Genomic DNA, 19,794 nt, shown 5'->3' with positions numbered 1-19,794 from the left:
AAAAACAAGAATGGCTGAAGACCTTATTACTTTAATTAGGGGAAACCAGCCTTCCCCCTCTGAGACGTAGAACTGATCTTCCTTTTTCTTCTGAACAGGATTCTGAAATTTGTTTCTTACGATTACCAGGATTTGATCTTATCTACCTATGAGGATTCTGATGCAGAGGATTCCATTTCCTCTGCCTCTCCTCCAGAAGATGTTTCTTTTGGTGAAACCTTGCACACTCTCTTAGGGAGCATTTCAGCTGGGAAAGCCAAGATTACTCTTACTCCAAAAAGAGACTTAGGGAATTCCTACTCCTCCCTCAACAGGCGTTTAGCTATCCCTCCTGTCCTGGACATGGTAGATGATGCCTTCTTGGAATCTAGCCTGGCCCCAGACACTTCCTCCAGCTCCCAGAAAACCTGACAGGTATTACAGAATACCTGACTTTCACAAGTTCCTCTTCAAGAATCCTACTGTGGACCCAGAGACCATTTCCCATGGACCTAAAGGCATTAAGGTTGCTACTGCCAAAAACCCTACCCCCTCTGATAGAGATTCCAGGGCCTTGGACAGATGGGGTAAGAAGGTATACCCTTCTGCTACTTTGGCCATTTTCATATGTTAAAGTATCAGCAGCATATTATGGGACTACTTAAACAGAAAATTATGTTGATTCCTAACTGTGCTGAGCATAAAGAATTACAGGATTTAATGCATTCTGCTGAACAAGTTGGTAAACATACTTTGCAATGTGGTTTTGACCCTCTAGAAGCATCTTGCAGTGCTGCTGTCACTGGTTCTGTTCTTCGAAGGCATGCTTGGCTTAAGGAGCAAAACTTGGCAGATCATGTTAAAGCTAGATTACTGGATGCTCCCTTAAACCAAAACCGCCTGTTTGGCAACAGAGCAGAAGTCGTCCTTTAAAAGATGGAGGAAAAACCTAAATCTATGCAAACTGTTAAATATTTCCTGTAAGCATAGCCTCCCAGATTTAGTAGGCATTGGCCATGTAAAAATTGGTCCTTTCCAGTCTCTTCAGGCCTTCTCAGTCCAAACCCAGGAACAGCAGACCACCTAGGCTACAGTCTCAAGGCGCACACAGGCCTAAGCAGTGGGGTGCTCCCACTTCCAAAGCTGGAAGTAGTAAAACACCCCCTTTGGAAAAATGTCATAATGACTTAACCTTAAATCTCCCATGCCCTGCTCAACTGCCTGCTCCCTTAGGGGGGAAAGATTGCCCTGCATGCAAAAAACTGGGAACTCATTGCCCAGGACAAATGGGTTTTAAATAGTCTTCCAAGGATACATATTCCACTTCCACACATTACCAACCCCAAACGGTTGGCCAGACCTAACCCCAAATCAGTGGGCAGAGGCTCAACAGCACGTTCTCTCTCTTCTAAGTATCAGGGCTATTCATCCTGTCCCAGCAGAAGAAAGGGGACAAGGTTTTTACTCAAGACTCTTCCTGGTACCCAGAAAAGAAAGCTCCTGGCATTCTATCCTGAACCTCTCTATTCTAAACACCGTTTTGGTAATCCCAAAATTCAAAATGCTAACACTTCAACAGCTGCTTCCTATGCTAGGCAAAGATGCCTGGTTGGCAACCTTAGACTTAAAGGAAGCTTACCTGCACATTCCAATAAGGGAATCTTGCAGGAAATACTTACGCTTCAGAGCAGGCTCTGTGCACTACCAGTTCTCTGTACTTCCCTTTGGCTTATCTACTGCGCCCAGGGTATTCACAAAATGTCTAGCTCCAGCCATTGCATTTTGCAGGCAGAGAAATATTCAAATATACCCATACCTGGACGATTGTCTAATTCAGGCAGAAAGCCAGGACATGCTTTCAGAACATATGGCATTTGTAAAGAAACATCTAACCTCGCTGGGGTCCACCATAAACGAAAAGAAATCTCATCTAGTACCCTGCCAACAAATTGTATTCCTGGGGGCAAGCTTGAACACAGTTTCCCAGATGGGCTTACTTCACGCCAGAGAAACAAGTTTATTCAACAGCTTACTTCAGACTACTGGCCACAAAGACCCAGCTATCTGCAAGGAAAATCTTGCAAGCCCTGGGGTTCATGGACTCATTCATTCTACTAATTCCATATGCAAGACTGCATATGAGGAAACTACAATGGTATCTAAAAAGCCTATGCTGTCAACATTCTCAGGACTTAGAGATAATGATTCCTATCATTCCTTGTATAAAGACAGAGTTCCTTTGGTGGGCAGAGGCCTGCCACCTAAACAAGGGTCTCCCTTTCAATTTACCCACTGCTGCCCAAACCCTGACTACAGACGGATCAGACTATGCATGGGGGGCTCACTTGGCAAGGCGGTGCATTCAGGGCAAATGGAACCTGAGTCAGATGCACCTGCATATCAACCAAAAAGAAATGTTAGCTGTACAGAATTCCCTGACAGCCTTCAAAGACCATATCCTTACAGGACAGTTATTGGTAAAGACAGACACCACAGTTATGTGGTACATAAGCAGGGGGAACCCACTCGTACCCTCTCTGCAGACTAGCCATGGCTCTGTGGAATACAGCCCTGAGCTACCAAGTGCACCTACAAGCTCAATTCCTGCCAGGCAAGCTAAATTCACTGGCAGACGACCTAATCAGAAATCTCATGGACCCACACGAATGGAAACTGGAACCAAAAATATTCAACCTCTTGAGAAAAAAATGGGGGACTGCAGAGATAGACCTGTTTGCCTCCCCTCAGTACTACCAATTGGAATAATTCTGCACAAGGACACCCCACAGTCAAGCTTGGAAAGTGGATGCCCTGTCCTTTACCTGGGAAAGCCTCTCAGTTTATGCCTTTCCCCTCTGCCTCCCCTCTCGAAGTTTCTGCTAAAGATATAACAGGACAAACCAAGGAAAATACTGATTGCACCAGACTGGCCTTGCCAGCACTGATACCCTCTCTTGCGCAGTATTATACTGCTGGATCCATGGCATCTACCTCAGACACCTTCCCTGCCGTCCCAGCAGGCGGGCCAGATTTTGCATCCTCTGCTTCAAACCCTGAACCTTGCAGCTTGGCTAATTCCTTGAGATCTCCAATAGCATCCCTCAGTAAGCAGTTGCTAGATGTCATTCTGGAAGCAAGGAGACCTAGTACTAGAAAATCCTATGCTGAAAAGTGGAAAAGATGCTGTTCCTGGAGACAGACTCTGGCGATGGGCACTACGGTGCCCAGCTTACCTCATATCCTTCAGTACTTAACGGAAATGCTCCACAAGGGCCTATCCTTCTCGTCTATCAAAATTCATGCCTCTGCCATTTCAGCACATTATAATTTTGAACCACCCCTCTTCTCTCACCCAATGTTAAAGCAATTCCTCAGAGGGGCTAAGAATTTAAGACCCCTCAGGGGAGTCCCTACTCCAGCCTGGGATCTTAACTTTGTATTGGAAAAGCTCACTTTCCCTCCATTTTAACCAGCTGAAACTGCAGAGTTGAAATTCCTTTCTTGGAAAACAGCATTCCTTCTAGCCATCACTTCAGCTAGAAGAGTGTCTGAATTACAGGCCCTTATGGCAGTGGAGCCCTTCATTATCTTCCATGCAGACAGGGTTTACCTCAGGACCAATCCTTCCTTCATGCCCAAGGTGGTGTCTAGTGTGGCCCTAAATCAGTCCATTCATTTGCTTTTTTTCCCCAATCCACAAAACAAAGGAGAACGAATTCTGCACTCTCTGGACGTGCACAGGCAACTTAGATTTTATTTGGACAGGACTAAGCCTCTCAGAAAATCTGAACAGCTGCTAGTTGCCTTTGCTGCATGGGCAGAGGGGAAGGCCATTTCAAAGCAAACCATTTCTAAATGGATAGCCCCATTGCATTCATTTATGCTGTAAGCATCATGGAAAACCAGCCCCACAGGGGGTAAGATCACATTCCACCAGGGCTGCATCTACCTGTACAGCCTTTCTCAGAGGGGTCCCTACCAGGGCCATCCTAGAAGCTGCTACCTGGAGCTCTGTTCATACCTTCACCAAGCACTACCACATGCTTATTTTTTCAAAATCCAGAGCTGGTTTTGCCACTGCAGTATTGCAGGGCTTAATAGCTGGTCCTAATGCTCTGTAACATCATCCTGCCATCCTTAGCTTTGGGAATCTACCCAAATGACCAACAGTGAAACACGAAGAACATAGTATAGTTGTGTATACTTACCATAAATGTAGATGTCAGAGTGTATTCACTGTTGAGGTCCTGGTTACCCTCCCTCCAGCCTCCCCCCCCCCCGACTTCTCTTGACTCCATCTTTGCTGCTTGTTTTATGCTTTCTGGTGTATTTGCCTTTTGATGGAGGTGTAACATATATAAATGCTTCCCATTGTGGGGGCACCTGACATCTGGGGCAAGAAAAACTGATGTAATGACGTCGGCTGCATGTTTTGTACCCCTGATGACCTGACGTCATGGAAGAAGAGACAGCATCCAACACAGGATTCCAAGACTTTGATATTCAGGCCGGCTGAGGGCTACCTGCAGGCAGATAACCCAAATGTAATGACTGCAGCAGTGAATACACTCTAACATCTACATTTATGGTAAGTGTACACAACTGTACTTTAAAGCGCTGCCTATCCTTAAGTATGGCTGTAAACTACTAAAACTCCCATCTTCAGCCAGCTCAAGCTATATAGATTTGCATGGTCAGTCTTCCTCACAGCAGGATTCTATCCCTCAGAGAGATGTGACCCAATGACTTCTAGAAATATGTACTCCACTAGCTTCAATAATTCTCAGTTCTAGGACTGAAAACATCTTCCATAGTCATGGTTACTCACACTTTTGTATGAAAATACTACAGTAGATGCTCAGTGTTCAGTAGCCTCAACTTTAAGATCTCCCATCTGAACCAGTACACATGACCTAGTTTAGAAGACTTTATCTCAGAGTAGTTTGTCCCCAGTTGTCATTATGGAATGACCCTTTGTGTTTCCATCTCTATCAGCAGCATTTACTATGGACACCTCTTTTGCGTGGGGGGCCATTTTGAGGTGTAATAGTGCCAAGGGACATAGACTCAAACAGAGGCCAATTTACACAACAGGGGGCAGTTCTTGCTTTGCATGCATTTCAGATAGCTGTTAAAATAATAAAATGTAGTATGGTATATTAACAAGTAGAAAGAGATCATATCCTTCCCTGTTTGCTGAGAGTCCATGACTGTGCCAGTGGACAATCTATTTGCATAATTTTCTTGTCATAGTGCACATTCTGGGAAGAGATAGCTTTCTAGTGGACAGGCACAGCAGGTCTAATCTGATGCCTTGGTAGTAGATTCTCAATCCTACAGTAATCAACAAATCTTCAGCTGCTGGGGGCCAGTCTTGCTGCCAACCTTTTTGCTTCCCCCGTCTAACAAGAAGTGCAGCAGCTACTTCTCCCTGATCACTATGGGATGCTGTGGTCTGTCAGTGCCCTCCTCCCCAACAGATTTATGTATGCCTTCCCCCAGTTCCCCTCATTTCCAGATTTCTCTAGAAAGCATTAGCATGCAGAGTCACAGTTATAATCATTGACACACTCTGACCCAGACAAATCTTGTTTCCCTTGCTCAGGCCTCACTTAAGGGTGCTCCTGTGGCTTTCTTGATCCCCATCCGGATCTTCTGTCACACTTGGACCTACAGAACCTGAAGTTAACTGCATGGTTTCTCCAGTTCCCTTTATGGCTATTATGTAGATTTTGGCCACAGTCTGGGCAGTAGTCCAAATTCCCTTTACACACACTGGAGCCAGGTTGCATTTGGTGAACTAGTTATTGAATTAGATTTATTTGCACATTTTTCTAGTTTAACCTGCTTGGTACCAGTAACCTAATTTACGAAACTGTCACCATGTTAGCCAGCGGACTTTCTTCACATAGTCTGGTGGTGTGTAGGCTGGCAGTGTTGGAATTCAAACTCTGTGCCAGTCTCACAGATTGGTGAGAGTAGTTCAGTTGTCTTATCAACCATATTGGTTATCTTCTGCAATGATGTTCTTTTTGAGCAGGCCTCTAAGATCTTGTGAAAGTCTTGCAGAAGAGACCTGTATCAACAACCATGGAGGGTTTTTGGTATCCCCAGCCTCTTGCAAGACACCCCCCCCCCTTACACACACACACACACACACACACACACACACACACACACACACACACACACACACACACACACACACACACACACAGAAAGTCACCTTCACAGCAGGAGGGAGACACCTAAATGATTGCCAGTATGAGCTTTCCACTGTCATCCACTGGCAAAGCTTTCCAGGGCACAGCTTATGTGGGTGCTAGGGCAGCACTCCAGACTGCTGCTACAGAGTAACACTTGGGATGCTTATTCTTTAGGTTTTCTCCCATCCTGAACTGTAACTAAAGAGTGATTGGTTCTGGATATGGATTCCAGCAGTCACTTCTTGGAGCTCTTAGGTTGTCCCTCTGAAAATATGTAATTAGTTGAGCAATGTTTTCTACATATCTATTGGAACAGACTCTGACATTACTCCTCACAGGTGCTGTAGAGACATTTTCTTGTTTAAAAAAAAAAAAAAAGGTCGTGTTCACACCATTTAATCATACAAAAGAAGATCAGAGGCCTCATTAACTCCAGTAAGCACATAGTGTATGCCAGTTGTATGTGGTAACTCTCCAAGGATCATTCACTTGCTGCCTCAGGGCAACTGGATGTTGCTCTCCATGATGAATACTTTTGTCATTTCATATCACTTGGGATCCTTGCATGTTATTCCTTCAGTTTAGATGAGGTTTACTTTCAGTATATACTGTTTTCATTTGTTCAGTCCTGTTGCCCACAGTGTTTATCAAGATGATTTCTGTGGTGGAAGAAACCATGAAGGAAAAGAAGGCTTCTCTTTTGTCTTGGTTGGCTGCTCTTGGTGAATTCTAAAAAAAAATCCCTTATAGTTGCCCTGCTTGTGCCCTTCCATGGGAACAGTCTGTTGAAGCAGTAGTGATGAAGCAAGGTTGGATTATGTACAGTTTCGCTCACTCTGCCTGGAGAGAGCAAGCTAAGGGCATCATGGCTGCCATAGCAGCTTGAATGAGGACACAAATGGGAACCCTTTGCATTTCTTGGGCATTATATTAGCTACCCTGTACACCATGCTGTTTGTCTGCCTATGGATGAATATGCTTCACTGGAGAGTGAGATATCTGTGGCTGCAGAGATGTCACATCACTAGTTTTTCTATTGTTGGCTTAGATCCTTGTCAGTAGTCCATAGTGGCGGACTTTGTCCACAGTCTCTGTATAGTCTTTCATTAGATCGACCTCTCATATTTATTTATTTTTATTTTATTTTACATTTGTTGACCGGGATAGTCAGACTGGATACATGTCCATTTTCAGTGAAGGCCCAGGGGAGAAACGCTCCAAACTTACAAACAGACAAGCTAGTTACAGTATATGCACAGACATTGCATTACATAAAAGTCACAGTCTCACATTTCAAGCCTATGAAGAATACAGTTTATATTCAGAAATATATACAAATATGTTAGTTTCTCTTATCAGACCTATAGGTGCAGCTATATACAGAGTATCTGCAAAGATGTTAGTTTCTCTCTCCAAACTTTTTAGTGTAAGAGGTAAGTCACTGTAAATAAAAATTGCAGAGATATGGAAGTAGATGAGGCTTAGTCAGGGTTAGAGCAAGGACATAACCAGTGATTTTTAAAATACTGGGTTAGATTTTTTTTTTTTAACTGATTAAGGGAGGGGTTCAGAGTAAGGTCAGATGGGAGTGAATTCCAGGATTTGCCTACTGAATTTGCAAAGAAAGATTCTCCAGATAGGATGTTAGCTTTAACAGATTGAACCAAAAGTTTTGTAGTGGAACGAAGTGGCTTAGCGTGTTTGTAGGGATGAATAATGTTTTTAAGGGAGGGTGTTTTTTCTGGATGGTTAATAACCTCGAATGCTACAGTAAGTTGATTATATTGAATTAGCCTGGGGAGTTCTAGCCATCCTAAGAGGTTTAGGTTTTGACAATGGTGTGTCCTGTAGGGCGTTCCTGTGGCAAACCTGGCAATTTGATTGTAGCAGCTAGAGAGTTTGCTGAGATCAGTTTTGTTCAAGTTAGTGAGTATTGACAAGGCATAGAGTAGAGTTAAAAGCAGATATATACGGGCAGTGACAGTCCTACCAGACAAGCTGAGCAGGACAAGGGCAGAACCTCCTGAATGGAAACTAGAGCAGGGGGTCTTTCAAGAGGTGATCCATGTGTGGGGAGTTTCTCAAGTAGAACTCTTTGCCTACTTTGTGAAAATCAGCTGGGAAGAGACTGCTCCAATTCTCTGAGAGAAGGTGTAGAAGACAGATGCCTTCGCTTTTCCTTGGAGATAAATGTTCCTGAATTCTTTTCCACCTCTTCCACTAATATTCAAAGAACCGATAAGTGAGGGAGAGAGGATACTCCATGCCCTGGATGTCTAGACAGCTCTGGTACTATCTTAACAGAACTAAATCATTCAGATTCTCAGATCAATTGTTCATTCCTTGTGAAGGTAAGGAGGAGGTCCAGCTTGTGTCAAAACAGACCATTTCCAAATGATTGTCTAAGGCTATTACCTTTTGTTATACTCACCACAGCAAAAGTATTTCTGGCAGAGTCAAGGCGCACACTACTAGGGGCTTGGCTTCATCTATGGCTTTTTGGAAAGGTTTGGTTCATAGGCTGGTACTAGGCTGTCGGCCCTAGGGCCTATACCAGCATAGCCATAACAATTCCCTGGCTATTTCTTCCCACAGTATTTACTTCCCTGGATCCTGTCTAGCAAGGTGACTGACGTGATCCCCAGGGTGAATTTCCTATCTCCCATCCAATCATCAAGGTTCCTTTTGAAGAGGGTCAGAGGCGCTCTGTTTGACATGTATGGGCAGTCTATTCCATTGTCTGGGGAGTACCTGACTCAGGAACCTATCCCTCCAGCATGTTTTGTTCATTGTGATGACAAGGTTTAGATCCCTGGGGCGTGCGTTTCTGAGGGATTGGGATTGCTTTAAGTGTAGCATGTCCAACAGCTCTGGGTTTGACATGGCCTTGTATGTTAAGCAGAGATCGCCTGAGTAGACTATATGCGATGTGTAGGTGAAGTTTTTTTTAGACGGTCAACATAGGGCATCTGCTTTAGGCCTGTGATTCTTTTAGTGAGGTATTTCTGCGGCCTTTCCAGTTGCAGATGTCTTGAGAGGTACATACCAAATGTGGCATTGTATTCTATAATGGGTCTAATGAAGGATTGATTTCTATAAGCAGTAAACTGTTCCAAACGTGCCAGTGATTCACAAACTAGAGAAACAAACAAAAAACCAAGCAGATGAACTCTCCCAAGGTCGATTTATTCACCAACAATAGCGTAAGCGAAGTACAAAACCAAGCTTTCGGTGAGCTCAGTGTCTCACCTTCATCAGACAACATTTACAAGCCAGCCATCTTAGTTTATATACTAAACAGTTAATTAATTAATTACATTCAATTATATGAAAACCCATCTAATTAAAAAGTATTTGTGTATAAGTAAATAAGTAAATGTGTATATTTAAACATATATCTATTATTGTAAAACCTCATCCTAAAACATCATTTAATCACTAACTAAAACATTTCATTAACTGTGTTCTAATTTAAATATTAAAACCAACTTATAAAAAACGTCAGTAGAGAATAACTTGAAACACATACTATGTCAGGAAAACTTATATTAAGTTAAATAAACATAGAATTTATCCAACTCTGTTGTTCGACAACACTTTATATTTGCATAGCGTTTACACGCATTTTTAAATGCGTGTAACACGTGAACAATAATAAAAATACATAATACTCAAATCAAAAAACTATTTCAGTTAAAATCAAATTTGATTGTCTATCTATACATTAAAAGAAGTAAACCACCCTGTGGACCTAAAGGAAAATACCCTAAAGCCTATTGTGTTTTATTTTATTTAGTTTATACACATCTTATACCTACTTGTTGTTAAAATGTCTCGTACACAAGTAAGAAAATAAACCCAAAAAATGTATATATGTAGATATATTCTATGTATATGTTCTCATCTTTTATTAGACAACAATTTCAAGACAGAGGCAATAGAGACATACTCATTTAAACCTGGGTTAATATATGCCCAGGTTCGTAACTGCCAATAAAGTTTATTTACTTCCAAGTATGTCTGCCAAGGACCACTTAAATTATCAGTAAATGACTTTCCTAAAACTGTGAATTTAAAACAATGTCCCGGACAGGCATGAATATGCCTGGCCAGGGCATTGTTAACATCTTGCTTAGCTATGGCATACGTATGCTCATAGATCCGCTGCCTAAATTTTCTTTTTGTTTTTCCAATATAAAAGGCAGTACATTTTTGACACATAGCTACATAAACAACTCCAATAGACTCTCAGCTAAATTTCCCCATTATTTTATATTCTATGTCCCTAATTCTAACTTTTGAGTCAGTAAGAATATGCCTACATTGGTTACAAGAACCACATTTCCTTGTTCCTACAAGACATTGAGTTGGAGTCTTAGATATTGATTCAAGCAGGCTTTTTAGATTTTGCCCTCTTCTAAAAGTAATTTTTGGGCATTCTAATCTTTGTCAAAAATGTGTCCTCAGTAATAAGTGCCCAACATTTGTTAAGCACCTTCCTGATTTCAAGGTGGTCAACAGAATAAGTACAGAAAAATCTCAAATCAGGTTCAGATGGATTAACATTTACAGAGCTTAATGTAAATGAAGAATCAATGACAACATCCGAAACAATATTTTCAGTGCACAAAAAAGGTTTATAAAAACCCACCCTACTTTTAGTAGTGACTTCTGTTTTAATGTCACTCAATAACAAGCCAGGATAACCTCTATTGGCAAACATAATACTCAAGTGTTCACATTCTTGCAGAAAATCTTCAAACTCCGAGACCATCCTAGCAGCTCTTACCATTTGGCCTTTAACTATGGCTTTCTTTTGGTAGCTAGGATGGGAACTCGTAAAATGCAAAAATGCATTTGAGTAAGTAGGCTTACGGTAAATTAAACTCCTATACTTAGATTTGGCCACGTCTTTCTTAATAAGAATATCAAGAAAATGAATACTTGATTCTTGCAAATTGTATGTAAATTCTAAGAAAGGCGTCTTTTTTGTAAGTGAATCTAGGAATTTAGGTATTACCAAAGGAGAAGCCTTCCATATAAAAAACATGTCATCCTGGTACCTTGTGTACCAGGTGACATGAGACATAAAACAGGGGTCAGTGAACAAAAAATTCTTCTCCCAATACGTTAATACTCCATTAGCGAAGCTCCCACCACAGGGTGATCCCATCGCTGCTACTGATTTCTGAAGATAAATACTGTTAAAGGACATAAAGTTGTTGCTTAATACTATTTCAAGTAAAGTTTCAACTACATAAATCACATTGTCATCCACTTTCCTTTCAAGTAGGAATTCACGTATCCATTGGATACCCAACATTTGTGGTATGACTGTGTACAAGTCCTTTATATCAACAGTCAGAAACCAGGAGTCAGCTTGGAACGGGATCTTGCTCAATTCTTGGAGAAAACTCCAAGAGTCCTTACAAATGTGGACTTCTTTGGAGATTAGGGGTCTTAAAATGCTGTCTATATATTTAGCACAAGCAATAGTAATAGAACCACGCCCTTCCACTATAGGACGAAAGGGTGGTTGTTCCAAAGACTTGTGCGTTTTTGGGATGCCGAATAAAACCGGCAATCTAGGAGCTACAACATTCAAATAATGATACAAATCAAGGTCAGTACAATTCTCCAAAAATAGGTCTTCTATCAGACCCCTTATCCTTGCGTAGGCTATGTTGACCTCGTTAATACTAACGATTTGATATCTATCAGTTTCTAAAAGTAGGTTCATGCTTTGAACATATACGCAATTGTTCATAAAAACCAATCCACCCCCCTTATCGGGCTTCATAACCCTAATATTACATTTTTTCAACAATTCGAGAAACTGATTTTCTCGAATTGTGATGTTGAAATACCTTTTACTAGGGGGATGGTTGGCCTTAAGTGCTCTAAAATCGTACTCACACATCTTTTCAAATAGACAAAGTGTGTCATGTAATGGGGGGTTATACACACTGGGAACTCTAAGTGTACCTGAAAGGGAAATACCATCACCCATCAAGATTTTTAAATTGAGTTTTCTCACAAATAATCTGAGATCAATCAATATTTTAACCAGGTCAAACGGCTTGTCAGGTACAAAAGATAACCCCCTAGAAAAAAACTCCACCATGTCAGAGTCAATATTGAAAGAAGTGTAATTATAGATTTTAAAGTCCCCTTTTGAGTCTGTCAGAACCTCTAAGTCAGAAAACCGATCAATCATCTCCTGCGTTGACCTCTCCGATTCTTGTAATTGTTCTGATTTGGTCCTGCTCTGACCGTTTATTTGTTTGTTTTTTCTGTTGTTGTTGCCCCTGGAAAAACCCTGCTGATAGTTAACGTTGTCACAGCTGTTAACTACGTCCTCCTCAAATTCATCTCTGGTGTCTTTATCAAACTGTGTATTAGTATTAGTGTTAGTATTGGCAGTTTTATTAGCATTACTAAGGAGTCTCTCACTACGACGAAGAGGAAGCAACTCTTCGTTTTCATGAGACTCCTGTGGTATCTCATCCTGACCACAAGCTACATGATGTTTGCCAGATGGATTTGTTCTGTCTAAACTCGTACTTTCCAGTTTTAGACAGCAATGGTGGTCGAGGATAAGCTTTGTGGAGATGATATTCATTAATGTCTCTGCTAATCTTCTTTCGTTTGTTACTAGTAAGTTTATTAATGGTGGCATCAATGCTACTAAAAATGCGCAAAAATTCATACTTGTAACTAAAAAACTCAGGATCACTTTTAATAGTTTGCTCCAAGTTAGCCAGCTCAGCCATAAGAGAATTTACTTCTTTTTGATACTGTAAAATCATGACATTCATGTATTCAAAACCTTGCTGGTCAAACAAGGTTAACAAGTCCTTGTGAAATTCTGAACCTTCAATAAGTCCAACCGGAAAACGCCACTGGCGTAAACCTTTTGGGACTAATTTTTTAGTTACACATTCTTTCAAGTAGGAGATTTCAAGCTGCAGTTTCCTGCACTTGAATAGTTTAGTGTCAAATGTATTAATAGAGTAGGATAAGTCATTTAGGTTTTCCTGATCGTTAGAAATGCTTTCTTCCATAACTTCGTCTCTGAAAAAATCGGGGTGGCTAAGAAATCTATTAATACAAGGGCTTGCCACATCCTTACTAGTGGAACAGTTATTTCTTTCTTGTTCGCTATTCCACGTTAAATTTCTGTTTTTTTGCCCTGGTGGGATGTCCGTGCTATCCAAACTCTGCGAAGAGCCAAGCACAGTAACCGGCATAACATCGGAAGCGCTTGTACCGCAAAGCGGTAATGTCTCTGGGTTGTTAAAAAGAACCGGAGCTGAAGAATTAGAACAGACACCTGACGCTGACTGCGTTACCCCTTCAGTGCTCCTCGTTTTGGTAACACTGTTAACTTGCAATGCGTCTACCTTTTGTGTCAACTTGTCCACTCGATCCATAACAAGTTGAAGCAAGAGAGTCAAGTTACCTTCGGCATTCGCCTCATTTGATGAACCCTCTCCTGCTGGAGAATTACAGAAACCGTCCTCATTCTGACTAAATAGTGAACCTTGGGTAGACATGCTCACACTGCTCAGGGCAAACACCAACAAACTGTTCCAAACGTGCCAGTGATTCACAAACTAGAGAAACAAACAAAAAACCAAGCAGATGAACTCTCCCAAGGTCGATTTATTCACCAACAATAGCGTAAGCGAAGTACAAAACCAAGCTTTCGGTGAGCTCAGTGTCTCACCTTCATCAGACAACATTTACAAGCCAGCCATCTTAGTTTATATACTAAACAGTTAATTAATTACATTCAATTATATGAAAACCCATCCAATTAAAAAGTATTTATTTGTATTAAGGATGAGGTTTTACAATAATAGATATATGTGTTTAAATATACACATTTACTTATTTACTTATACACATAAATACTTTTTAATTGGATGGGTTTTCATATAATTGAATGTAATTAATTAATTAACTGTTTAGTATATAAACTAAGATGGCTGGCTTGTAAATGTTGTCTGATGAAGGTGAGACACTGAGCTCACCGTAAGCTTGGTTTTGTACTTCGCTTACGCTATTGTTGGTGAATAAATCGACCTTGGGAGAGTTCATCTGCTTGGTTTTTTGTTTGTTTCTTCTATAAGCAGTAACTTGGTCCTCCCTGCATAGTTTTACAAAGCACTAAAAGCTTGATTCCTTCTCTAGGTCCAGATCAAGCTTGACAAGTACCATTCTCCAGGGGCTCCTTCCACCTTACAAATATAGTAAGCTGTGGTAATCGACTCATGTAGCTAAGGCTACTGCAGCATTGATCAGTATGATGAACATAGTACATTTGTGTTTGCAAACTTACTATAAGAGTAGATGTTCGATTGATCACTGCAGTAATAACCACTCTCTCTCTCTCTTCATCCCCTTGTTTTGTGGTACATTTATGCCAGGGAGTGGTTTTATTTTTCTTTTTTCTTAGCATTATAAACTTCAGAGCTTAGCATCTCTTTCTTTGTTGGCAGGACAGTTCTGAATAGCTTGGCACCCAAATTTTTATTTTAGGCAGCTCTGCTCGAGCTGCCTGAGAGTTTGGGCTCATGAAGGGTGCCCTGCAGCTTTAAAAGCTGGCTGTTATATCCTTGGCAGGATAATAAGTTGTATAGCTAAGGGTACAGCTGCAGCGATCTTTTGAACATCTGTTGATATGGTAACTTTACTTACACGACTCTAGTGTTCATAGCTGGCCTTAGGCATAGTCCAACTAGGCGGCCGCCTAGGGAGCCTCTCTAGCAGGTGTGCTTTTCTAGTTATCTGGATGGTATAGGTAGACCAGGATGGGGGTGTTGAGGAGGCACTGGGGAGACCTTTTGCCTAGGGCACCAGTTAACCAAAGGCCTGTCCTGCTAGTGTTTTTACATTGTAGCAGATTTACTCTTGTGTAGAGTAATAGATATAGCAGGTTATGATTAGATCTTTGATCATAGTCAAGTTGTTCTGTGTTTGAGACAAGGATGTCAAGAAATTCACCTGAAGAATGGAGAAAAACAAGGCTTGTAAAGTTAATTTTAACAATCATCTCAGGAACACACATTATCTGAGTTGTAATCTGAGAGTCCTGATCACATTGTTTTTTAAATGTATAGAGCTTTAGCTCCTCTGTACTACTAGTTACAGAAAGTGTAAGAGTATAACATTTTACATCCTTGAAAGCAAAATGAATACTTGGTTAATGGCTTCTGTATGTGTCACAATTTTAAGTGTCCAAGTGTCTGTCTGATGAACTAATGGCTTTAAAAGGTGTGCAACACTTCATTTTACCACCCTTTTTTGGTGGGGAGCAAGCAAACTACGGTAACAGCTTTTATAGCTGTTTTAGCTTCTTGTTGGTGTTACTTGGTAGCTAATACTGGCAACTGTTATGCTTTAGCAAGAGACTAGGGTTTAACGGTGTTGATGTGCTTAAAAAAATGTAAGTACCTTTTATACGTCACAAAGCACCTTGTGTCAGAAAGGTGACTGATAGTTTTTTTTCCCCCAAATTTGGAATTAAATTACTTTCATACACTATAGCAGTGTTAGCTGTTTTTTGACAGTTATTTTGTAAAATTTGTCCTGCTAATTTCTATAGTTTTTCAGGTGAGATTTTGTGGATCTGGATGAACATTTTTTCTGTTTTATGAAATAAAATGTTTAAACTGTAATCTTTGATCTTTGTGTGTTCTGAATAGGTGAAACCTTTAATCTGGATTGAATCTGTGATTGAGAAGCATTCCCACAGCCGCATTGAGTACATGATTAAGGTCAGTTTTCCTAAATAATTTTAAGTGCATTTCCGTTTAATTTTAGGTTGATAAATTTGGATCCCTTCACCTAAATGTGTATGGAGTAATTTTAGTGTTTGATACGGTGAGTTGAATTCTGCTAAGTACAACTTACTTTCCTTGGTATTTGTCTGTAGTTAATTTCCTGTCAAGAAATGTGTGGGTGATACTTTTAACTTGTAAAAGAGTGTACCTGTTTATTTAGAGATCATGCTTTTAGATGTAGGAGCTTGAGTGTGAGACTGCTGCAGTAGTTTCTATACTTTTAATTCACAGTGCAGGACTTTGGCTATGTTACATTAGTACATCATGTAACTGATGCTCCAGACACCAGTTTTAGAAAATCTTACGAGATTGGACTGGTTTTACTTCTCAGCATATCATTTGCCAGATTGTTGTATACCCTTCAGAGTATCGAGAGTAGCATCCACTTGAGGATTTTTGACTACTACATATTCTGCACCAACAGTCACCTTACATAGGATATCTTTTGATTTTGACCCTTCCCTGCTGTTGTGACAACTTCCTGACACTACCCGTGCTTTCCAAAAATCATTGACAGGTGCACTGAACTTAGGTTTGCAAAAGTTGAAGGTGCAGAGTCTGCAGACAGCCTGCTGCCTTTGACCTTTCATTACCCTGCAGTACTTAACCAGAGCAGCCTTGAGAGGAGCTACGTAAAGTGAAAAAATTCAGGTTTTAAACTGCAGAGAGATTTATTGCCATTATCTTCTTTAAGCTATGGGCCCCTGTACTCCAATTACAGCCAAGTCTCTCCCACCTTTTTGCTGACTACACGGAGATAAATGAAGTGCTCACTGTGACCCATTCATCATGGAGCTGGAAAAATTGAACAAGGAAGGGTGGTAGGTGAGCAGCTAAAGCCAATCCACCCATCCTTGATTGGTAGGAGGAAGGTAAACCAGTCCACTGTTCCAATGATGTCCAGAAGAGGCTTGGCTGTACACATCACACAGCATAGATGTTCATCGTGTTTCACTGTTGCAGTCATTACTCTTGGGTTATCCTGCTGGCAGGCTACCCTCAGTCGGCCAGAATTCCAATGTCTATGTCCGGCGTCGGTTGCTGTTGCCTCTTCCCTGATGTCAGTACGCCAGGGGTATAAAAGATGGAGCCGACGCCATTTTCTTCAGTCTTTCTTGCCGCGCGGTGCCTGAAGCAAAAGCAGTTCGCAAGTGCCGGTCGGCTGACTCCTGTGAGATTTTCGAAACGGAATTTCAGAACCAAAGTCTTCATTAAAGCTAAGTACCCCGTTGGGGAAACTTTTTTCTTGCTCCAGACCAATGTCAGAAAAAGTTAACAATTGTATTTCTTGTGGGAAGCAAATACCTCATAAGGATTTTCACTCTTACTGTATTCCTTGCCTAGGCCCTGATCACAACGTTGCTAGTTGTCGGTTTTGTGCTAGATTTAACCAACGCACTATCAAGCGTCTGTTCGATTTTGCATTTCATTACTTTGGCCGAAGATTTAATTATATAATGCCATCGGATCAGCTGACAACTGGAGTTTACAAAAAACGCAAGGACAAGGAAAAGGATAGGCATCCGAGGTCCAAAACCGACGACGAAGCCTCTTCTAGGCCACTCACCGGTTCTCAGTGAGGTGCTTTCGCAGCCCCTGGCGCCCGCTACCTCAGAGCCACAGGCCGCTTAAGACTCCCACGTGGAGCTGACTGGGCCTCTGGACACTCTGAAATCATTCCCTCAGATGGGTCCGGAGCCGCTGAGCAGGCATCGGCTTCTGAGGGTGTCTTCAGACCTACACAACTATATATTAAGCCATCTTCAGCTTCAAAGACTAAAGCAGCACTAAAGACAAAGAAACAAGTACAGCATTCTCCTACTCAGACTTCCATGCCTAAAAAACAGATGCTCAAAATGGCCGAAGACCTAATTACTTAGATCAGGGGCTCCCATCCCCCTCCTGATAAGAGGCCTAGGCAAGAGACAGAGTATGATTCTTCTGATCAGGTTTCTATTTCCTCTGATTCCTCTTCTGAACAGGATTACTCCATGCTTCCCTATGAGGATTCTGATGCTGAAGAATCCATTCCTTCAGCCTCTCCTCCTGAGGATTATTCTTTTGGGGAAACCTTCCATACCATGAGGGAACATTTCCACTGGAAGAGCCAAGATTATTCTGAATCTAAGAAAAGGATGAGAGACTTTCTGCTACTTTCTCAGCACAGACCCCTTGCTATTCCACCTGTTCTAGACATTGTAGATGTATTTTCAGAGTCCGGCCTGTCCCCAGACTCTTTACCCCCTGCACCTGTTAAGCCAGACCGATACTACAGGGTCCCGGATTCTCATAAATTTCTATATAAAAACCCTGCTGCTGACCCAGAAACTATATCTCAAGGTCCCAAGGCGGTTAAAGCTTCCACTGCAAAAAACCCTGTCCCCTCTGATAGGGATTCCAGGGCTCTAGACAGATGGGGGAAAAAAAGTCTACACTTCTGCTACTCTGGCTGTAAGGGCTTTAAATTGTCAGTTTCATATGCTGAAATTTCAGCAATATTTAATGTCACTGCTTAAACAGAAAATGTTGACAAATACTGAATGTTCAGAGAACAAGGAATTGCAGGATTTATTGCATGCAGCTGAACAAGTGGGAAAGCATACTTTGCAATGTGGTTGATTCACTGGAGGCCTCTTGCAGGGCTGCTGTTACAAGTTCTGTTATTAGAAGGCATGCTTGGTTAAAAGAACAGACTCTGCCTGATCATGTTAAAGCAAAATTATTAGATGCACCATTACAGCATGATACTTTGTTTGGAACTGAAGCAGTAGAGGTGTTGAAAAAAATGGAGGATAAAGCAAAATCCATGCAGACAGTCAAGGATTTCCTACAGGCACCCAGGTTTAGCAGAAACTGGCCTTCCAAAAATTGGTCCTTTCCAGTGTCAGACCACAAAGAGGCAGATACAGGTGTCCCAGAGGCAGATCTCAGCCCCAAGGCTCATACAGGCCTAAACAATGGGGTGCTCCTACCTTCAAAAGCAGAAAAGACAAATCACAACCTTACAGGAAACCGTCCCAATGACTTTCCTCTACCAGATCCAAGCACTTTTCTTTTGGCAGCCCCCTTAGGGGGAAAACTAGCACTTTTTTCATCAAATTGGCAAATAGTTACCCAAGACAAATTGGTCCTCAACATAGTGTCCCAGGGCTACAGGTTCCATTTTAACACTCTACCAAGGTCAAAAGGTATGCCAGACCTGCCACACAATCAATGGCCAGAGGCACAAAAACAAATTACAGCCCTCATGAACATGAGGGCCATTCAACAAGTACCACAACAAGAGCAGGGGGCAAGGATTTTACTCCAGGCTGTTCCTAGTACCCAGAAAGGACAAAACCTGAAGACCAATACTGGACCTGTCTATACTAAATACGTTTCTGGAAGTTCCAAAATTCAAGATGTTGACTCTACAGCAGCTACTGCCCATGCTGGGCAAGAAGGCTTGGCTCGTAACCTTGGACCTAACAGAGGCATACCTGCATGTTCAATCAGACAATCTTGCAGAAGATACCTCAGATTCATAGCTGGCTCAATGCATTACCAGTTCTCTGCACTGCCCTTTGACTTATCTACTGCGCCCAGGGTCTTAACAAAATGCCTGGCACCAGTAATTGCGTTTTGCAGACAAAAAGGAATTCAAATATATTCCTACTTGAACGACTGCCTAATTCAAGCAGAGAACAAAGACATTCTTCTCAAGCATCTGGCATTTGTAAAAAGATTACTGATTGGCTTAGGGTACACAGTAAACAAAAAGA

The 19,794-nt window shown here is 41.5% G+C and overlaps 1 protein-coding gene across 1 annotated transcript in view; it reads left to right on the top strand.

Moving 5' to 3' along the window:
• AP1M1 (adaptor related protein complex 1 subunit mu 1) overlaps window positions 1-19,794 on the top strand; it is a gene marked incomplete in the record, with an annotated part of 1,516,013 nt that overhangs the window by 1,103,625 nt on the left and 392,594 nt on the right. Inside the window, 1 exon segment of the mRNA XM_044090737.1 lies at window positions 15,896-15,967. Coding sequence (XP_043946672.1) covers window positions 15,896-15,967 — 72 coding nt within the window.

Source organism: Protopterus annectens, chromosome 13.part0 (genome assembly GCF_019279795.1).
Source record: "Protopterus annectens isolate FY-2018-M chromosome 13.part0, PAN1.0, whole genome shotgun sequence".
In the NCBI taxonomy this organism is placed as follows: Eukaryota; Metazoa; Chordata; order Ceratodontiformes; family Protopteridae; genus Protopterus; species Protopterus annectens.
This window is presented reverse-complemented; position numbering and strand designations above follow the sequence as displayed.